Raw genomic sequence first — 14634 nt, 5'->3', positions numbered from 1 at the left:
GCCCAAAATTGCATTTGCCCTCTTAGCCACCGCATCACATTGTTGACTCATGTTCAGCGTATGGTCCACTAAGACCCCGAGATCCTTTTCGCACAGACTACTGCTAAGACAACCATGCATGGGATTTTTCATCCCTGGCTCTAGAGCCTCACCTCCCATCCCTTCCCCCCGCTGCCTTCCACAGGCAGGGAACAGAGACCCACCTCGTGTCGATGTCTGCCGCCTGGATGGTGTTGAAGAGCAGCTCGGCTACGCCCACCCCTTCCACGTTGATCAAGTGAGGCTGGAACAGAGCTTCCGGGGCCTCGAACCGCTCGCCGCCCACTTTGATGATCCTGCCGTCGGGGAGCTGGACCATGGGAGGCAACCCAGAAGTTATTACATCTCAGATGAACTTGCTTAATGTCAGAGCCACACAGAATAAACACCACATGTCTGACAGCCACAACATATGAAGATCAGAGGAGGGAGGAAGAAACATATGAACATCAGAGGAGGGAGGGAGGGAGGGAGGGAGGGAGGGAGGGAGGGAGGGAGGAAGGAAGGAAGGAAGGAAGGAAGGAAGGAAGGAAGGAAGGAAGGAAGGAAGGAAGGAGGAAGGAAGGAAGGAAGGAAGGAAGGAAGGAAGGAAGGAAGGAAGGAAGGAAGGAAGGAAGGAAGGAAGGAAGGAAGGAAGGAACATGAACATCAGAGGAGGGAGGGAGGGAAGGAAGGAAGGAAGGAAGGAAGGAAGGAAGGAAGGAAGGAAGGAAGGAAGGAAGGAAGGAAGGAAGGAAGGAAGGAAGGAAGGAAGGAAGGAAGGAAGGAAGGAAGGAAGGAAGGAAGAAGGAAGGAAGGAACGAACATGAACATCAGAGGAGGGAGGGAGGGAGGGAGGGAGGGAGGGAAGGAAGGAAGGAAGGAAGGAAGGAAGGAAGGAAGGAAGGAAGGAAGGAAGGAAGGAAGGAAGGAAGGAAGGAAGGAAGGAAGGAAGGAAGGAAGGAACATGAACATCAGAGGAGGGAGGGAGGGAGGAAGGAACATGAACATCAGAGGGAGGGAGGAAGAAACATGAACATCAGAGGAGGGAGGGAGGAGGAAGGAAGGAACATGAACATCAGAGGAGGGAGGGAGGGAGGGAGGGAGGGAAGGAAGGAAGGAAGGAAGGAAGGAAGGAAGGAAGGAAGGAAGGAAGGAAGGAAGGAAGGAAGGAAGGAAGGAAGGAAGGAAGGAAGGAAGGAAGGAAGGAAGGAAGGAAGGAACATGAACATCAGAGGAGGGAGGGAGGGAGGGAGGGAGGGAGGGAGGGAAGGAAGGAAGGAAGGAAGGAAGGAAGGAAGGAAGGAAGGAAGGAAGGAAGGAAGGAAGGAAGGAAGGAAGGAAGGAAGGAACATGAACATCAGAGGAGGGAGGGAGGGAGGGAGGGAGGGAAGGAAGGAAGGAAGGAAGGAAGGAAGGAAGGAAGGAAGGAAGGAAGGAAGGAAGGAAGGAAGGAAGGAAGGAAGGAAGGAAGGAAGGAAGGAAGGAAGGAAGGAAGGAAGGAAGGAAGGAAGGAACATGAACTTCAGAGGAGGGAGGGAGGGAGGAAGGAACATGAACATCAGAGGGAGGGAGGAAGAAACATGAACATCAGAGGAGGGAGGGAGGGAGGAAGGAAGGAACATGAACATCAGAGGAAGGAGGGAGGAAGGAAGGAACATATGAAGATCAGAGGAGGGAGGGAAGGAGGAAGAAACATATGAACATCAGAGGAGGGAGGGAGGGAGGAAGGAAGAAACACATGAACATCAGGGGAGGGAGGGAGGGAGGGAGGGAGGGAGGGAGGGAGGAAGAAACATATGAACATCAGAGGAGGGAGGGAGGAAGGAACATATGAACATCAGAGGAGGTAGGCAGGCAGGCAGGAAGGAAACTAACTTTAAAGCTGCTAGCTTGGAGAAGTGATTTAAAGAGAGAACAGACAATGATATGATAGACACGACGACAGACTATCCTGTCATTAATATGCTATTGGGGGAAACTTTCGCAGCGGGCAAAGAGATCCCAACAGCTGGGTTTGAACCCGTCTGCTTCCCACTTTGCATCAGGCAAGTTGCCGGACGCCTCCTCACCGTGTAGGACTCCACCAGCACGGTCGTCTCCAAGGCCAGCTTCTGCTCTTGCTCGATGTTGTAGCCCACGTAGCAGAGCTTCTCTTTGATCATGCGCACCGTCTCGAAATCGGCGGAATGGTTGAAGGCGTAGCCGCGCAGCAAGAGCAGCTGGGGGTTAAAGCAAAGGGCCGTTAGTGACGGATCGGGGAACCACCCGACGATCCCGTGTGCAGCCTCTTAAAGAGGAAAAGGGCTGAAGTCAATTCACCTAAACTACAGTGGAAAGGACACTGTTCTGTTCAAGTTCTGAATTTGGTCTTGGGACAGGAACTGAAAGTTGTAATGCAGGGTGTCAAACATACAGTCAGAGAGCTCCTATCAGGCCTCCAAGTAACTGGCTGTCGTCTGCTTCCTTCCTCTATATCTTGCTTCCTTCTGCATTACAGCTTGCTTTGCGAGGTTTGCTCAATCGCACAGCAGAGCTACAGAGCAAAACCTCTATTTTCTCCACTGGCTGAGGCTCCTCCCTCGTTTTCCCAGGCACACAGCAATGCTATTGAGTCAAGGCTCTCTTCCTTCTTTGGGCTGAGGCTCCTCCCCCTCCTGGTCCCCTGGAGAAGAAAGAAAAGAGCTAGAACTTCCTTTGCTCAGTTCCCTGGATCCCATGGGAGAAATACAAAAAAGCACCTTTAAGACCAACGAGTACTAACGTTTTAAGCATGTTTTTGAGTTTTGTTAAAAAATATATATAGTTGGTTATCTTTGTCTGTATCCTTTATAAAGTTTCTATCTCTGCTATCTAATCTTAAATAGGGACACGCAAGGCCCGGCCCGACAAGGTCTCATTTATGTCAGATCCGGCCCTCATAACAAATGCGTTCGATGCCTGCGTTTGAGTGTAACATTTTCCAAGGGCCGAGCTTCATTTTGGCACTTCATTTTGCTCTGGATACCTAAGTGCAGAATGCACAAGCCGTTCAGTGGGAAGGTGCTGGTTTCCGTTTTTGAAACAAAGGCGACTAAAACGTGCTCCGAGGCTGTCTTCCACAAGAGCCCCAGGTTTTCAATTTGCCAACGGTTCCGTTTCCCACCCCCTCGGGGAGGGAAGGGGCACGAGCACAAGGAAAAATCCAAATCAACTCTTGCTTGGGCTGGCCTGGGCCATCTAGGGCAGGCTGGGAATGGTTTCCCATTGCCTGCCTCTGCGTAGAAACCCTGGGCTTCCTCGATGTTCTCCCATCTTGATACTAGCTAGGGCCGACCCTGCTTAGCTTCCAAGATCTGATGAGGTCAGGCTAGCCCGGGCCATCCAGGTTAAGGCAAGAGATGTTCAGAGGTGGTTTGGTGTAGTGGTTAAGTGTGTGGACTCTTATCTGGGAGAACCGGGTTCGATTCCCCACTCCTCCACTTGCACCTGCTGGAATGGCCTTGGGTCAGCCATAGCCCTGGCAGAGGTTGTCCTTGAAAGGGGAGCCACTGTGAGAGCCCTCTCAGCCCCACCAACCTCACAGGGTGTCTGTTGTGGGGGAGGAAGGTAAAGGAGATTGTGAGCCGCTCTGAGACTCTCCGGAGTGGAGGGCGGGATATAAATCCAATATCTTCATCTACCTCACAGGGTGTCTGTTGTGGGGGAGGAAGGGAAAGGAGATTGTGAGCTGCTCTGAGACTCTTCGGAGTGGAGGGCGGGATATAAATCCAATATCTTCATCTACCTCACAGGGTGTCTGTTGTGGGGGAGGAAGGGAAAGGAGATTGTGAGCCGCTCTAAGACTCTCCGGAGTGGAGGGTGGGATATAAATCCTATATCTTCATCTACCTCACAGGGTGTCTGTTGTGGGGGAGGAAGGTAAAGGCGATTGTGAGCCGCTCTGAGACTCTCCGGAGTGGAGGGCGGGATATAAATCCAATATCTTCATCTACCTCACAGTGTGTCTGTTGTGGGGGAGGAAGGTAAAGGAGATTGTGAGCCGCTCTGAGACTCTCCGGAGTGGAGGGCGGGATATAAATCCAATATCTTCATCTACCTCACAGGGTGTCTGTTGTGGGGGAGGAAGGGAAAGGAGATTGTGAGCCGCTCTGAGACTCTCCGGAGTGGAGGGCGGGATATAAATCCTATATCTTCATCTACCTCACAGGGTGTCTGTTGTGGGGGAGGAAGGGAAAGGAGATTGTGAGCCGCTCTGAGACTCTCCGGAGTGGAGGGCGGGATATAAATCCTATATCTTCATCTACCTCACAGGGTGTCTGTTGTGGGGGAGGAAGGGAAAGGAGATTGTGAGCCACTCTGAGACTCTTCGGAGTGGAGGGCGGGATATAAATCCTATATCTTCATCTACCTCACAGGGTGTCTGTTGTGGGGGAGGAAGGGAAAGGAGATTGTGAGCCGCTCTGAGACTCTCCGGAGTGGAGGGCGGGATATAAATCCAATATCTTCATCTACCTCACAGTGTGTCTGTTGTGGGGGAGGAAGGTAAAGGAGATTGTGAGCCGCTCTGAGACTCTCCGGAGTGGAGGGCAGGATATAAATCCTATATCTTCATCTACCTCACAGGGTGTCTGTTGTGGGGGAGGAAGGGAAAGGAGATTGTGAGCCGCTCTGAGACTCTCCGGAGTGGAGGGCGGGATATAAATCCTATATCTTCATCTACCTCACAGGGTGTCTGTTGTGGGGGAGGAAGGTAAAGGAGATTGTGAGCCGCTCTGAGACTCTTCGGAGTGGAGGGCGGGATATAAATCCTATATCTTCATCTACCTCACAGGGTGTCTGTTGTGGGGGAGGAAGGTAAAGGAGATTGTGAGCCGCTCTGAGACTCTTCGGAGTGGAGGGCGGGATATAAATCCTATATCTTCATCTACCTCACAGGGTGTCTGTTGTGGGGGAGGAAGGGAAAGGCGATTGTGAGCCGCTCTGAGACTCTTCGGAGTGGAGGGCGGGATATAAATCCAATATCATCTTCTTCTTCTTAAGTACTGCTGAGTCACAACTTCCTTGTGCTGAGAGAAGCAGAGATGGGTTTGCCATTGCCTGCCTCTCCATAGCAGCCCTGGGCTTCCTTGGTTGTCACCCATCCAAGTCCTAACCAGCGTCAGCCCTGCTTAGCTTCCAAGGTCTGGTGAGATCAGGCTAGCCTGGGCCATCCAGGTCACAGCAGGGGTGGTTTGCCATTGCCTGCCTCTGCGTAGCAACCCTGGACTTCCTTCGTGGTCTCCCATCTTGATACCAGCTAGGGCCATCCCTGCTTAGCTTCCATGATCTGATGAGGTCAGCCTAGCCCAGGCCATTCAGGTTAAGGCAAGAGACGTTCAGAGGTGGTTTCCCATCGCCTGCCTCTGCATAGCAACCCTGGGCTCCGTTGGGGGTCTCCCATCCAAGTCCTAACCAGGGCCCGCCCTGCTTAGCTTCCAAGTTCTGATTATATCAGGCTAGCTCGGGCCATCCAGAGCAGGCAAGGGGTAGTTTTCCATTGCCTGCCTCCATGTAGAAACCCTGGGTTTTCGTCCGGAGCAGCGTTCCTCCGGAGCAGTGTTCCGTCAGGGTTTTTAGCCTCTAAGCTGCAGAGTCTCGTGAGCAAAAATTCTACTTTGTGAGCTACTTGCATTAAATCATTTTGCTCTTGGGGGAGGGGGTCACCCTCAAAAAGGTGTGAGCTGGAGGCTAAAAATCTGTGAGCGGGCTCATGCTAGCTCAGCTTAGAGGGAACGCTGCTTGTAAGATTCCCAGATTTCAGTCCTGAAAAGACAAGCTCACACTGATACACAGTGCCAATACATAGATATGGCTTTCAAAGAAGGAGGAGAGCCAGTTCGGTGTAGTGGTGAAGTGGGCGGACTCTTATCTGGGAGAACCGGGTTTGATTCCCCACTCCTCCACTTGCAGCTGCTGGAATGGCCTTGGGTCAGCCAGAGCTCTCTTAGGCTGTCCTTGAAAGGGCAGCTTCTGGGAGAGCTCTCTCAGCCCCACCCACCTCACAGGGTTTCTGTTGTGGGGGGAGGACGATAAAGGAGACTGTGAGCTGCTCTGAGTCTCTGATTCAGAGAGAAGGGCAGGGTATAAATCTGCAGTTGTCTTCTTCTTATACCCTCCCCTTCACTACCTAAAGGAGTCTCAGAACGGCTTACAATCTCCCTTCCCTTCCTTTACCCACAACAGGCACCTGGCGAGGAAGGTGAGGCTGATAGAGTTCTTAGAGGATGGTGACCGGCCCAAGGTCGCCAGCTGGCTTCATGGGGAATACAACCTGGTTCCGCAGATCCCACCGGAATGGATTTGAATCTTCCGCAGAAAAATACTTTCCTCGATGAGGTTTCTGTTTTGTTCTCATCACTCCGAAGGCGACTTGGACACTGGGGCCTTCTACTTGGGATTTAATTACCTTGATGAGGTATCTGGTAATATCTCTGCCAGCGATGTCTAGCCGTCTGGTGAGATGAGGGAGGGAGAAGCCTTCGTAGACGGGGCAGATGTGGGTGACGCCGTCTCCGGAATCCACGACGACACCTGTCAGTAACCCTGGACAGGAAGAGAAGGAGAGGGGGGGAAATCACCCGATGAGAAAAAACGTCGCAATCGGAATGACTTGGGATCGTATCGGAAGGGGGCGATCGGGTTTCAGGACCTCAACCTTGCTTGACTTCCTGCCTTGCTGAGACGGGGGTAGGTTTCGGCAAGAGCGACCAAAAATAAACTGACGTTCGAGTCTCCTTTACTGGACAGGAAGGATCGATGCAAAGGAAACCTCAGGCTTTCGCGCAGTCCGTGTTTTTGTGCTGTGTTTCTCTCCAGCCTGATGATTTATCTGTTACTATTCTGAGAATGTTAGTCAGTTCACCTTTCAGTGAAGTGAGGTTATGCATGGAAACGTGCCAAATACCTGCGGGAACAGGAAGTAGATCTGCAAGGGGGGGTGTGTCACTCCTGAAGTATTGATGGTCTAGATGGAACTCTCTGTCTGGGGCAGTGATGCTCTGTATTCCTGGTGCTTGGGGGGAGGGGCAACAGTGGGAGGGCTTCTAGTGTCCTGGCCCCACTGATGGACCTCCTGATGGCACCTGGGTTTTTTGGCCACTGTGTGACACAGAGTGTTGGACTGGATGGGCCATTGCCCTGATCCAACATGGCTTCTCTTATGTTATGTTCTTGTGTGACACAGAGTATTGGCCTGGATGGGTCATGGGCCTGATCCAACATGGCTTCTCTTATGTGACACAGCGTGTTGGACTGGATGGGTCATGGGCCTGATCCAACATGGCTTCTCTTATGTTCTTATGTGACACAGAGTGTTGGACTGGATGGGTCATGGGCCTGATCCAACATGGCTTCTCTTATGTTCTTATGTGACACAGAGTGTTGGACTGGATGGGTCATGGGCCTGATCCAACATGGCTTCTCTTATGTTCTTATGTGACACAGAGTGTTGGCCTGGATGGGTCAAGGGCCTGATCCAACATGGCTTCTCTTATGTTCTTATGTGACACAGAGTGTTGGACTGGATGGGCCATTGACCTGATCCAACATGGCTTCTCTTATGTGACACAGCGTGTTGGACTGGATGGGTCATGGGCCTGATCCAACATGGCTTCTCTTATGTTCTTATGTGACACAGAGTGTTGGAAGGGATGAGTCATGGGCCTGATCCAACATGGCTTCTCTTATGTTCTTATGTGACACAGAGTGTTGGACTGGATGGGTCATGGGCCTGATCCAACATGGCTTCTCTTATGTTCTTATGTGACACAGAGTGTTGGACTGGATGGGCCATTGGCTTGTGTCAAACATCTTGTTTCTTTACTGGAATGTCTGTATTGCTGACTATTATTCTAACGTGTTGCACATCAAAGCCATGTAACCTCTTCCTTAGTTCTCACTAGTAGCAAATGTAGGAATGTCCTCTTTGATGATAAGGCTTCCGGGAACACTTTCTCAGGCTCAGGTCTGAACCCAGGATGTAGCTAAACCGCAGTAATAGATAAAGTAGCAAGCGTGTGAATTTCACACGCGTGAGTAGAAATTCCTAAGGTATCTTTGATGTGCCCCTTAAAGCTAGTATTCTTGAGTTACCTTGTATCACTTCCAATCTGGTGCCTATCCGAGCACAATGGATTATCAATAAACCAATACTTTGTTTCAAAATCAAGGACTGCTTATTTTGAGATCTAATGCTTGACAGCTTGATCCAACATGGCTTCTCTTATATTCTTATGTGACACAGAGTGTTGGACTGGATGGGCCATTGGCCTGATCCAACATGGCTTCTCTTATGTTCTTATGTGACACAGTGTTGGACTGGTTGGGCCATTGGCCTGATCCAACATGGCTTCTCTTATATTCTTATGTGACACAGAGTGTTGGACTGGTTGGGCCATTGGCCTGATCCAACATGGCTTCTCTTATGTTCTTATGCGACACAGAGTGTTGGACTGGATGGGCCATTGACCTGATCCAACATGGCTTCTCTTATGTTCTTATGTGACACAGTGTTGGACTGGTTGGGCCATTGGCCTGATCCAACATGGCTTCTCTTATATTCTTATGTGACACAGAGTGTTGGACTGGTTGGGCCATTGGCCTGATCCAACATGGCTTCTCTTATGTTCTTATGTGACACAGAGTGTTGGACTGGATGGGCCATTGACCTGATCCAACATGGCTTCTCTTATGTTCTTATGTGACACAGAATGTTGGACTGGATGGGCCATGGGTCTGATCCAACATGGCTTCCCTCACGTTCTCTTAAGTATATAGGCAGGGAAGCAAGTTTCTGCTTAGTTTGCATTAATAAGTCAAAATCATTTGGTTTTTTGGAAAAACCTTTTTCTTTGTCCATTTGAAATCTTGATTTTAGCTGACATTGTACCCACCAATCCAATTTTGTGAGATCTTCTAAGTTCAGAACATTTTGGTTGTCCAATAAGCTTTCACAGCTATGTTGATTTTCCCAATCGTACAGATTTGGATGTGTCAGGGCTTCTATTGGGGACAACCATAGCGGTGTGTGAGAGTAATACACCTTAATTTCCAGCCAAACTCTAAATAAAGATTTTCTTATTTCATGTCTTTAAAAAAGGCTAGAGTTAGCAGGGTTACGATACCACATGTAATTATGCCAACCTTCTCCTAAACCCGCACCTTAAAGGACTTACGAATGGTTACTCCAAATCAAGATGCAAGGAGAGAATGTGAAAGAGAGTTGGATTAGATGGTTAAAAGACTTTGGTTTCAATATGGATTTGGCAGAGTGGGAAAAACTATGGAAGCAGAACTTAAAATTAACAAGATCTGCTGATCTTAAGGAAAATCTCTATAAAATGGTGTACCGCTGGTATCTCACCCCAGATAGACTGGCCAAGATATACCCTAAATATTCGAACCAGTGTTGGAAGTGTGGGGAAATAAAGGGATCCTTATTTCATATATGGTGGCAGTGCGAGTACGCAAAAAAATTCTGGGCTCAAATTAATATATGGTCACAAAAAACCCTAAAAGTAAAAATTCGTCACTCACCTGAACTATACCTTCTAAACATTTGCAGAGAAAATATCCCCAAAACAAGGATAAAGCTATTGTTGCATATAGTTACGGTAGCTAGAATATTATATGCTAAATACTGGAAGACTGCTAAGATACCCAATAGAGAGGAGTTTGTATCCAAATTGTTAGAAGCTGCCGAGTCAGATTTACTGTCCACAAGATTGAATGATGGTAACTTTCTAAAATGCAAAGAGGAATGGGACCCCATCTATATTTGGGTCAAAAGTAAAGGATGGTTATGGAGTAATAGAAACTTATTCTGATTGACCCCTTTCACTCCTTGTGTGAATGGGGATCTGTTTTGTAGTTATGTGTTGTATTTACGTTCTATGTTGTTTGTGTTTATTAATGTTCATGCTATAACATCGATTATTATGATTTGTATGAGAACTATTTCAATTGTTATATGTAAATAAAATTGTTTTAAAAAAAAGTATACAGGCAGGGAAGCACAAGTAAGAAACATTTCCTCCCCTCTTCTGTTTTCCTCGTTCCCTGCCACTCGTTTACTTCATTTGTACCCCGCCTTTCTCCCCCATGGGAACTCCAAAGCAGCATATGTTGTTCTCTGGTTCTACCCTCACTACAACGCTGCAATGTAGGTGAAGCTGAGTGTGACTTGCCGAAGGTCACCCAACAAGCTTCCAGGGCTGAGCGGGGATTCAAACTTGGGTCTCCCAGATCCTAGCCCAGGGGTGGCTAAACTTGTTTAATGTGAAAGCCACTTAGAATAAACGTCAGAGGTTTGAGAGCCGGGAGACATGAACAAATATTACATATGTCTTATTATTAAAACTCTTGGTACTTTATTTGCACAGAACGATAAAATACACTTTACAATACGACCATGCTAAAAGGAGACGTTAAAAAAAAGCTGGGAATAACAGTCCCCATAAAACCAACATAGGGAAAGATTAGGGAATTATTTTTTGGGCTCAGTGGGAGAAGGAAACCCACATGTATCACATAAATCACTGACCACTGTTTCCATCATTATGCATCTCTTTGCTTTGATACCAAGGTTATTGAATACAGCTCCTACAAGAGCTATGAAACTAAGGGGGAACCCTGTGCCACACTCTTTAATTCCGCCCATCCTTCCAGTAGCTCCCTCAGCTCTTGCGCGCTCTTTCCCCTCTCTATGTCTCTGTCCAACCTCTGTGATGGAAGAGAAGAGTTTTCAAGCCTGCCTATTTCCTCCTCCTTCCTCACTCCACACAGGGCAGAAACAGTCACCTACCTATCAGCTCATGGCTAAGCACACTTACCTGCATGACGTTCCTCCTTGACCTTGGGAGCCACACAATATGTGTGAAAGAGCTGCATGTGGCTCCCGAGCCACAGTTTGGCCTCCCCTGTCCTAGCCTGACACTCCAGCCACTCCACCACACTGGAGATTTGCAGGTCCCATTTTAAAAAAGCAAACCCACACTGAGATCCAGAAGCGACATATGCGGTTTCCAACAATCATGTCTTGGGCAGGGGGTGGGGGACAGATGAGAAGTAGGCTGCCATTCTCAGAGACCATTCCTTACAGTGCAATCCTAAAACCACTTGCCCGGGAGTAAACCCCACTGAATAAAATGGGACGTACTTCTGAACAGACCTGCTTAGGATTGGCTCTTGAAGCCCCTGCTGGCCAGCCTGGAGAAGACACTTGTCTTTTTAAATCACTTTTCTAAGCCCAGCCAGCAGCTGGGAGAATGCATTTAAAGTTGCTTTATTTCCATCTCTCTCTCTCTCTCCATCATCATCTTTCTCTCTCCATCTATCCATCCATCCATCCATCCATCTATCATCCATCCATCCATCATCCATCTATCCATCTATCTATCTATCCATCCATCCATCTTCATGATCATCATCATCATCATCATCATCATCATCATCTCTGTCTTCTTCTTTATCATCATCGTCATCTATGCATCCATTATCTATGCATCCATCATCTCTTTCATTATCATCTTCATCATCACCACCACCACCACCGCTACCATCATCATCGTCATGTCATCCATCCATCCATCCATCCATCCATCCATCCATCCATCCATCCATCCATCCATCCATCCATCCATCATCTCTGTCTGTCTGTCTGCCTATCTAGCTATCCATCCATCCATATATCATCTCTGTCTGTCTGCCTATCATCTTTGCCTGTGTATCATCTCTGCCCGTCTGTCTGTCTGTCTATCTGTCTGTCTGCCTGTCTATCCATCCATCTATCATCTCTGTCTGCCTATCTATCATCTCTGTCTGTCTATCTATCATCTGTCTGTCTATCCATCCATCTATCATCTCTGTCTGCCTATCATCTGTCTGTCCGTCTGTCCATCCATCCATAATGTCTGTCTGCCTGCCTGTCTATCAATCATCTCTGCCTGCCTGCCTGTCTATCTGTCTATCTTCCTTCCTTCCCTCAAACGTCTGATATTCGTGCCTTGTGGCTCTCCAGCAGGGGCCACTTATTCTATGTGGCTCTTACGTTAAAGCAAATTTGGCCACCCCTGTTCTAGAGCCTTCATTGCACACATAATGACATCACGGGCCCAACAGTATAAGGGACAGGTTCGGCTCTGGCTCAGCTACGAAGGGGAAGACGACCTTCTCTTCTCCAGAAACAAGGCAGCTGACTGAACGAGCTGCAGAGCCCTTCCGAATCGAAAGGCAAAGAAATGTGCTTCCGAGAGAGACTGAGTCGCAGGAAGCCGCTTGAGCCCCCCAAAAGTGGAAGAAAGATAAAATAAGGAACCTGATCCAAGATAGGTAACGCACCATCAAGTTGACACCAGCTTGTGGCAACCCCATCCACGGGGTGTTACAGGCCAGAGGCGGTTTGCCATTGTGCCTGCCTCTGCGTAACAACCTTGGACTTCCTGGGTGGTCTCCCGTTCCAGTACTAACCAGGCTCCACCCTTCTGAGCTTCAGAGTTCTGATGAGATCGGGCTAGCCCGGGCCAGTCAGGTCAGGCCAGAAGTACTTTGCCATTGCCTGCCTCTGCATGGCAACCCTGAACCTCTTGGGTGGTCTCCCATCCAAGTACCAACCATGCTGGACCCTGGCTTAGCTTCAGAGTTCTGATGAGATCGGGCTAGCCTGGGCTGTCCAGGTCAGGCCAGAAGTGCTTTGCCATCGCCTGCCTCTGCGTAGCAACCCTGAACTTCCTGGGTGGTCTCCTATCCACGTACTAACCATGCCGGACCCTGGCTTAGCTTCCGGGCTCCGACGCACCTGAACTAAGCCGGGTTTCTCAGACTGCTACCTGACCCGAGTTCGCAATCGAATACGGTTGAACGGCGCTGGCCCCACCCGCACAACATCACACCTTCCCACAGCAGTGACCAAACCGCTTTAATCACGGCACGAGCTGCTAGCTGTCAGCAGGGCAATGTTAACACATCACCGGTGTCCGGGCTACTGGCTGCTATTGCAGAGAAGACTTGGGGAGGTGGAATAGGAACTTCAGGTAATTTCTTTGGCTTCTCCCCCTTTTCCTGGAGTGAGCCACACCAACACTGTCTTTTCACAGCGTGAAAAAATGAGGCCAGTTCTGCACTAGGCCTTTAATCCTGGTTCATCCCCGTCCCGAAACTGACATTCTACACTTGAATCATGGAATCATAGAAACCAGGGGGGTTTTTTGTAGCAGGAACTCCTTTGCACATTAGGCAGCACCCCCCCTGTCGCAGCCAGCCCTCCTGGAGCTTCCATTAGACCCTGTACGAAGAGCCCTATAAGCTCCTGGAGGATTGGCTACAGGGGTGGAATTTTAGCAGGAGCTCCTTTGCATATTAGCCCACACACCCCTGATGCAGCCAATCCTCCTGGAGCTTAGAGTAGGCCCTGTACTAAGAGCCCTGTAAGCTCTTGGAGGATTGGTTACATCAGGGGTGTGTGGCCCAGGGATGGAATTCTAGCAGAAGCTCCTTTGCATATTAGGCCACGCCCCCCTGATGCAGCCAATCCTCCTGGAGCTTACAGTAGGCCCTGTAAGAAGAGCCCTGTAAGCCGGGGTGGAATTCTAGCAGGAGCTCCTTTGCATATTAGACCACACACCCCTGATGCAGCCAGTCCTCCTGGAGCTTCCAGTAGGCCCTGTAAGGAGAGCCCTGTAAGTCCCCGGAAGATTGGCTACATTAGGGGTGTGTGGCCTAATAGGCAAAGGAGTTCCTGCTACAAAAAGAAGCCCTGATCAAAACCAGCTCTAGGAGTTTGTGATTCTAGTGTAGAAAACCAGTTTGGGGACAGGGATGAACCAGAATTAAAGATCTAGTGCGGAATTGGCCTAAAGGGGGAGGGGGGAGTGCTTTCACGCACACTAAATAATGCACTTTCAACCCGCTTTGCAACTGGATTTTACTGTGCGAAATGGCAGAATCCCCTTGCAAACGGTCACCGAAGCAGATTGAAGCTGCATCATTTTGCCTTTGTGAAAGCACCTCCCCCTCTCCCCACACCTCACAAAGAGCCTGTCATTTCAATTAGAGAAGGATCTTTCTCGGAACTTCTTCGACCCAAGAAACTCAGCATCTTGAAACAGTGTCACTTTTTTTCTTGGGTTATTTCCCTGAACCTCCTCAGAAGTCCCTAACCCACATTTTTCCCTGAGGTAACACAGCATACCTGCTCTGTTCCTGCCTCTTTAGAGGCCCCTATGAGCCTAAAAACCACAGATGTCTGAGAACTTTTTCTTCACTTGACAAAACCTACCTATCTAACTCTTCTTCTAGTAGTTTCCCCGTTTCTGTCACTTCCCAAAGCCCCACTGGAGGCAAAGACACAGTCTCTCTCCACCTGGCTCTCTTCCCTCCCTCCGTTCCTGCTGCAAATCTGTTATAAAATACAGTTGCAGGGTTAATATACTGAAAAACAGCAAAACTACCAAACCGTGGAATAATAACGAAAACGCTCACACTAATAAAGGATTTTTAACACTGCAAAAATATTATTTATCGCTTCTCTAAACGCATGAGTAATTTAAAGTGCCACATGAATTGTTGCAGCATAGAATACATTCACGTTCTCATCCTGTA

At 48.9% G+C, this 14634-nt stretch overlaps 1 protein-coding gene across 1 annotated transcript in view; it reads right to left on the bottom strand.

Moving 5' to 3' along the window:
• Positions 1-14634, bottom strand: part of ACTR2 (actin related protein 2) — a 64865-nt gene that overhangs the window by 7896 nt on the left and 42335 nt on the right. Inside the window, exons 5-7 of the mRNA XM_060230718.1 lie at positions 6446-6582; positions 2091-2240; positions 204-349 (exon numbers count right to left, since the gene is read on the bottom strand). Coding sequence (XP_060086701.1) covers positions 204-349; positions 2091-2240; positions 6446-6582 — 433 coding nt within the window. The remainder of the gene's footprint in view (positions 1-203; positions 350-2090; positions 2241-6445; positions 6583-14634) is intronic.

This window comes from Heteronotia binoei, chromosome 1 (genome assembly GCF_032191835.1).
Source record: "Heteronotia binoei isolate CCM8104 ecotype False Entrance Well chromosome 1, APGP_CSIRO_Hbin_v1, whole genome shotgun sequence".
NCBI lineage: Eukaryota > Metazoa > Chordata > Lepidosauria > Squamata > Gekkonidae > Heteronotia > Heteronotia binoei.
The sequence above is the reverse complement of the archived record's forward strand: the minus strand, read 5'-3'. Positions and strand labels throughout refer to the sequence as shown.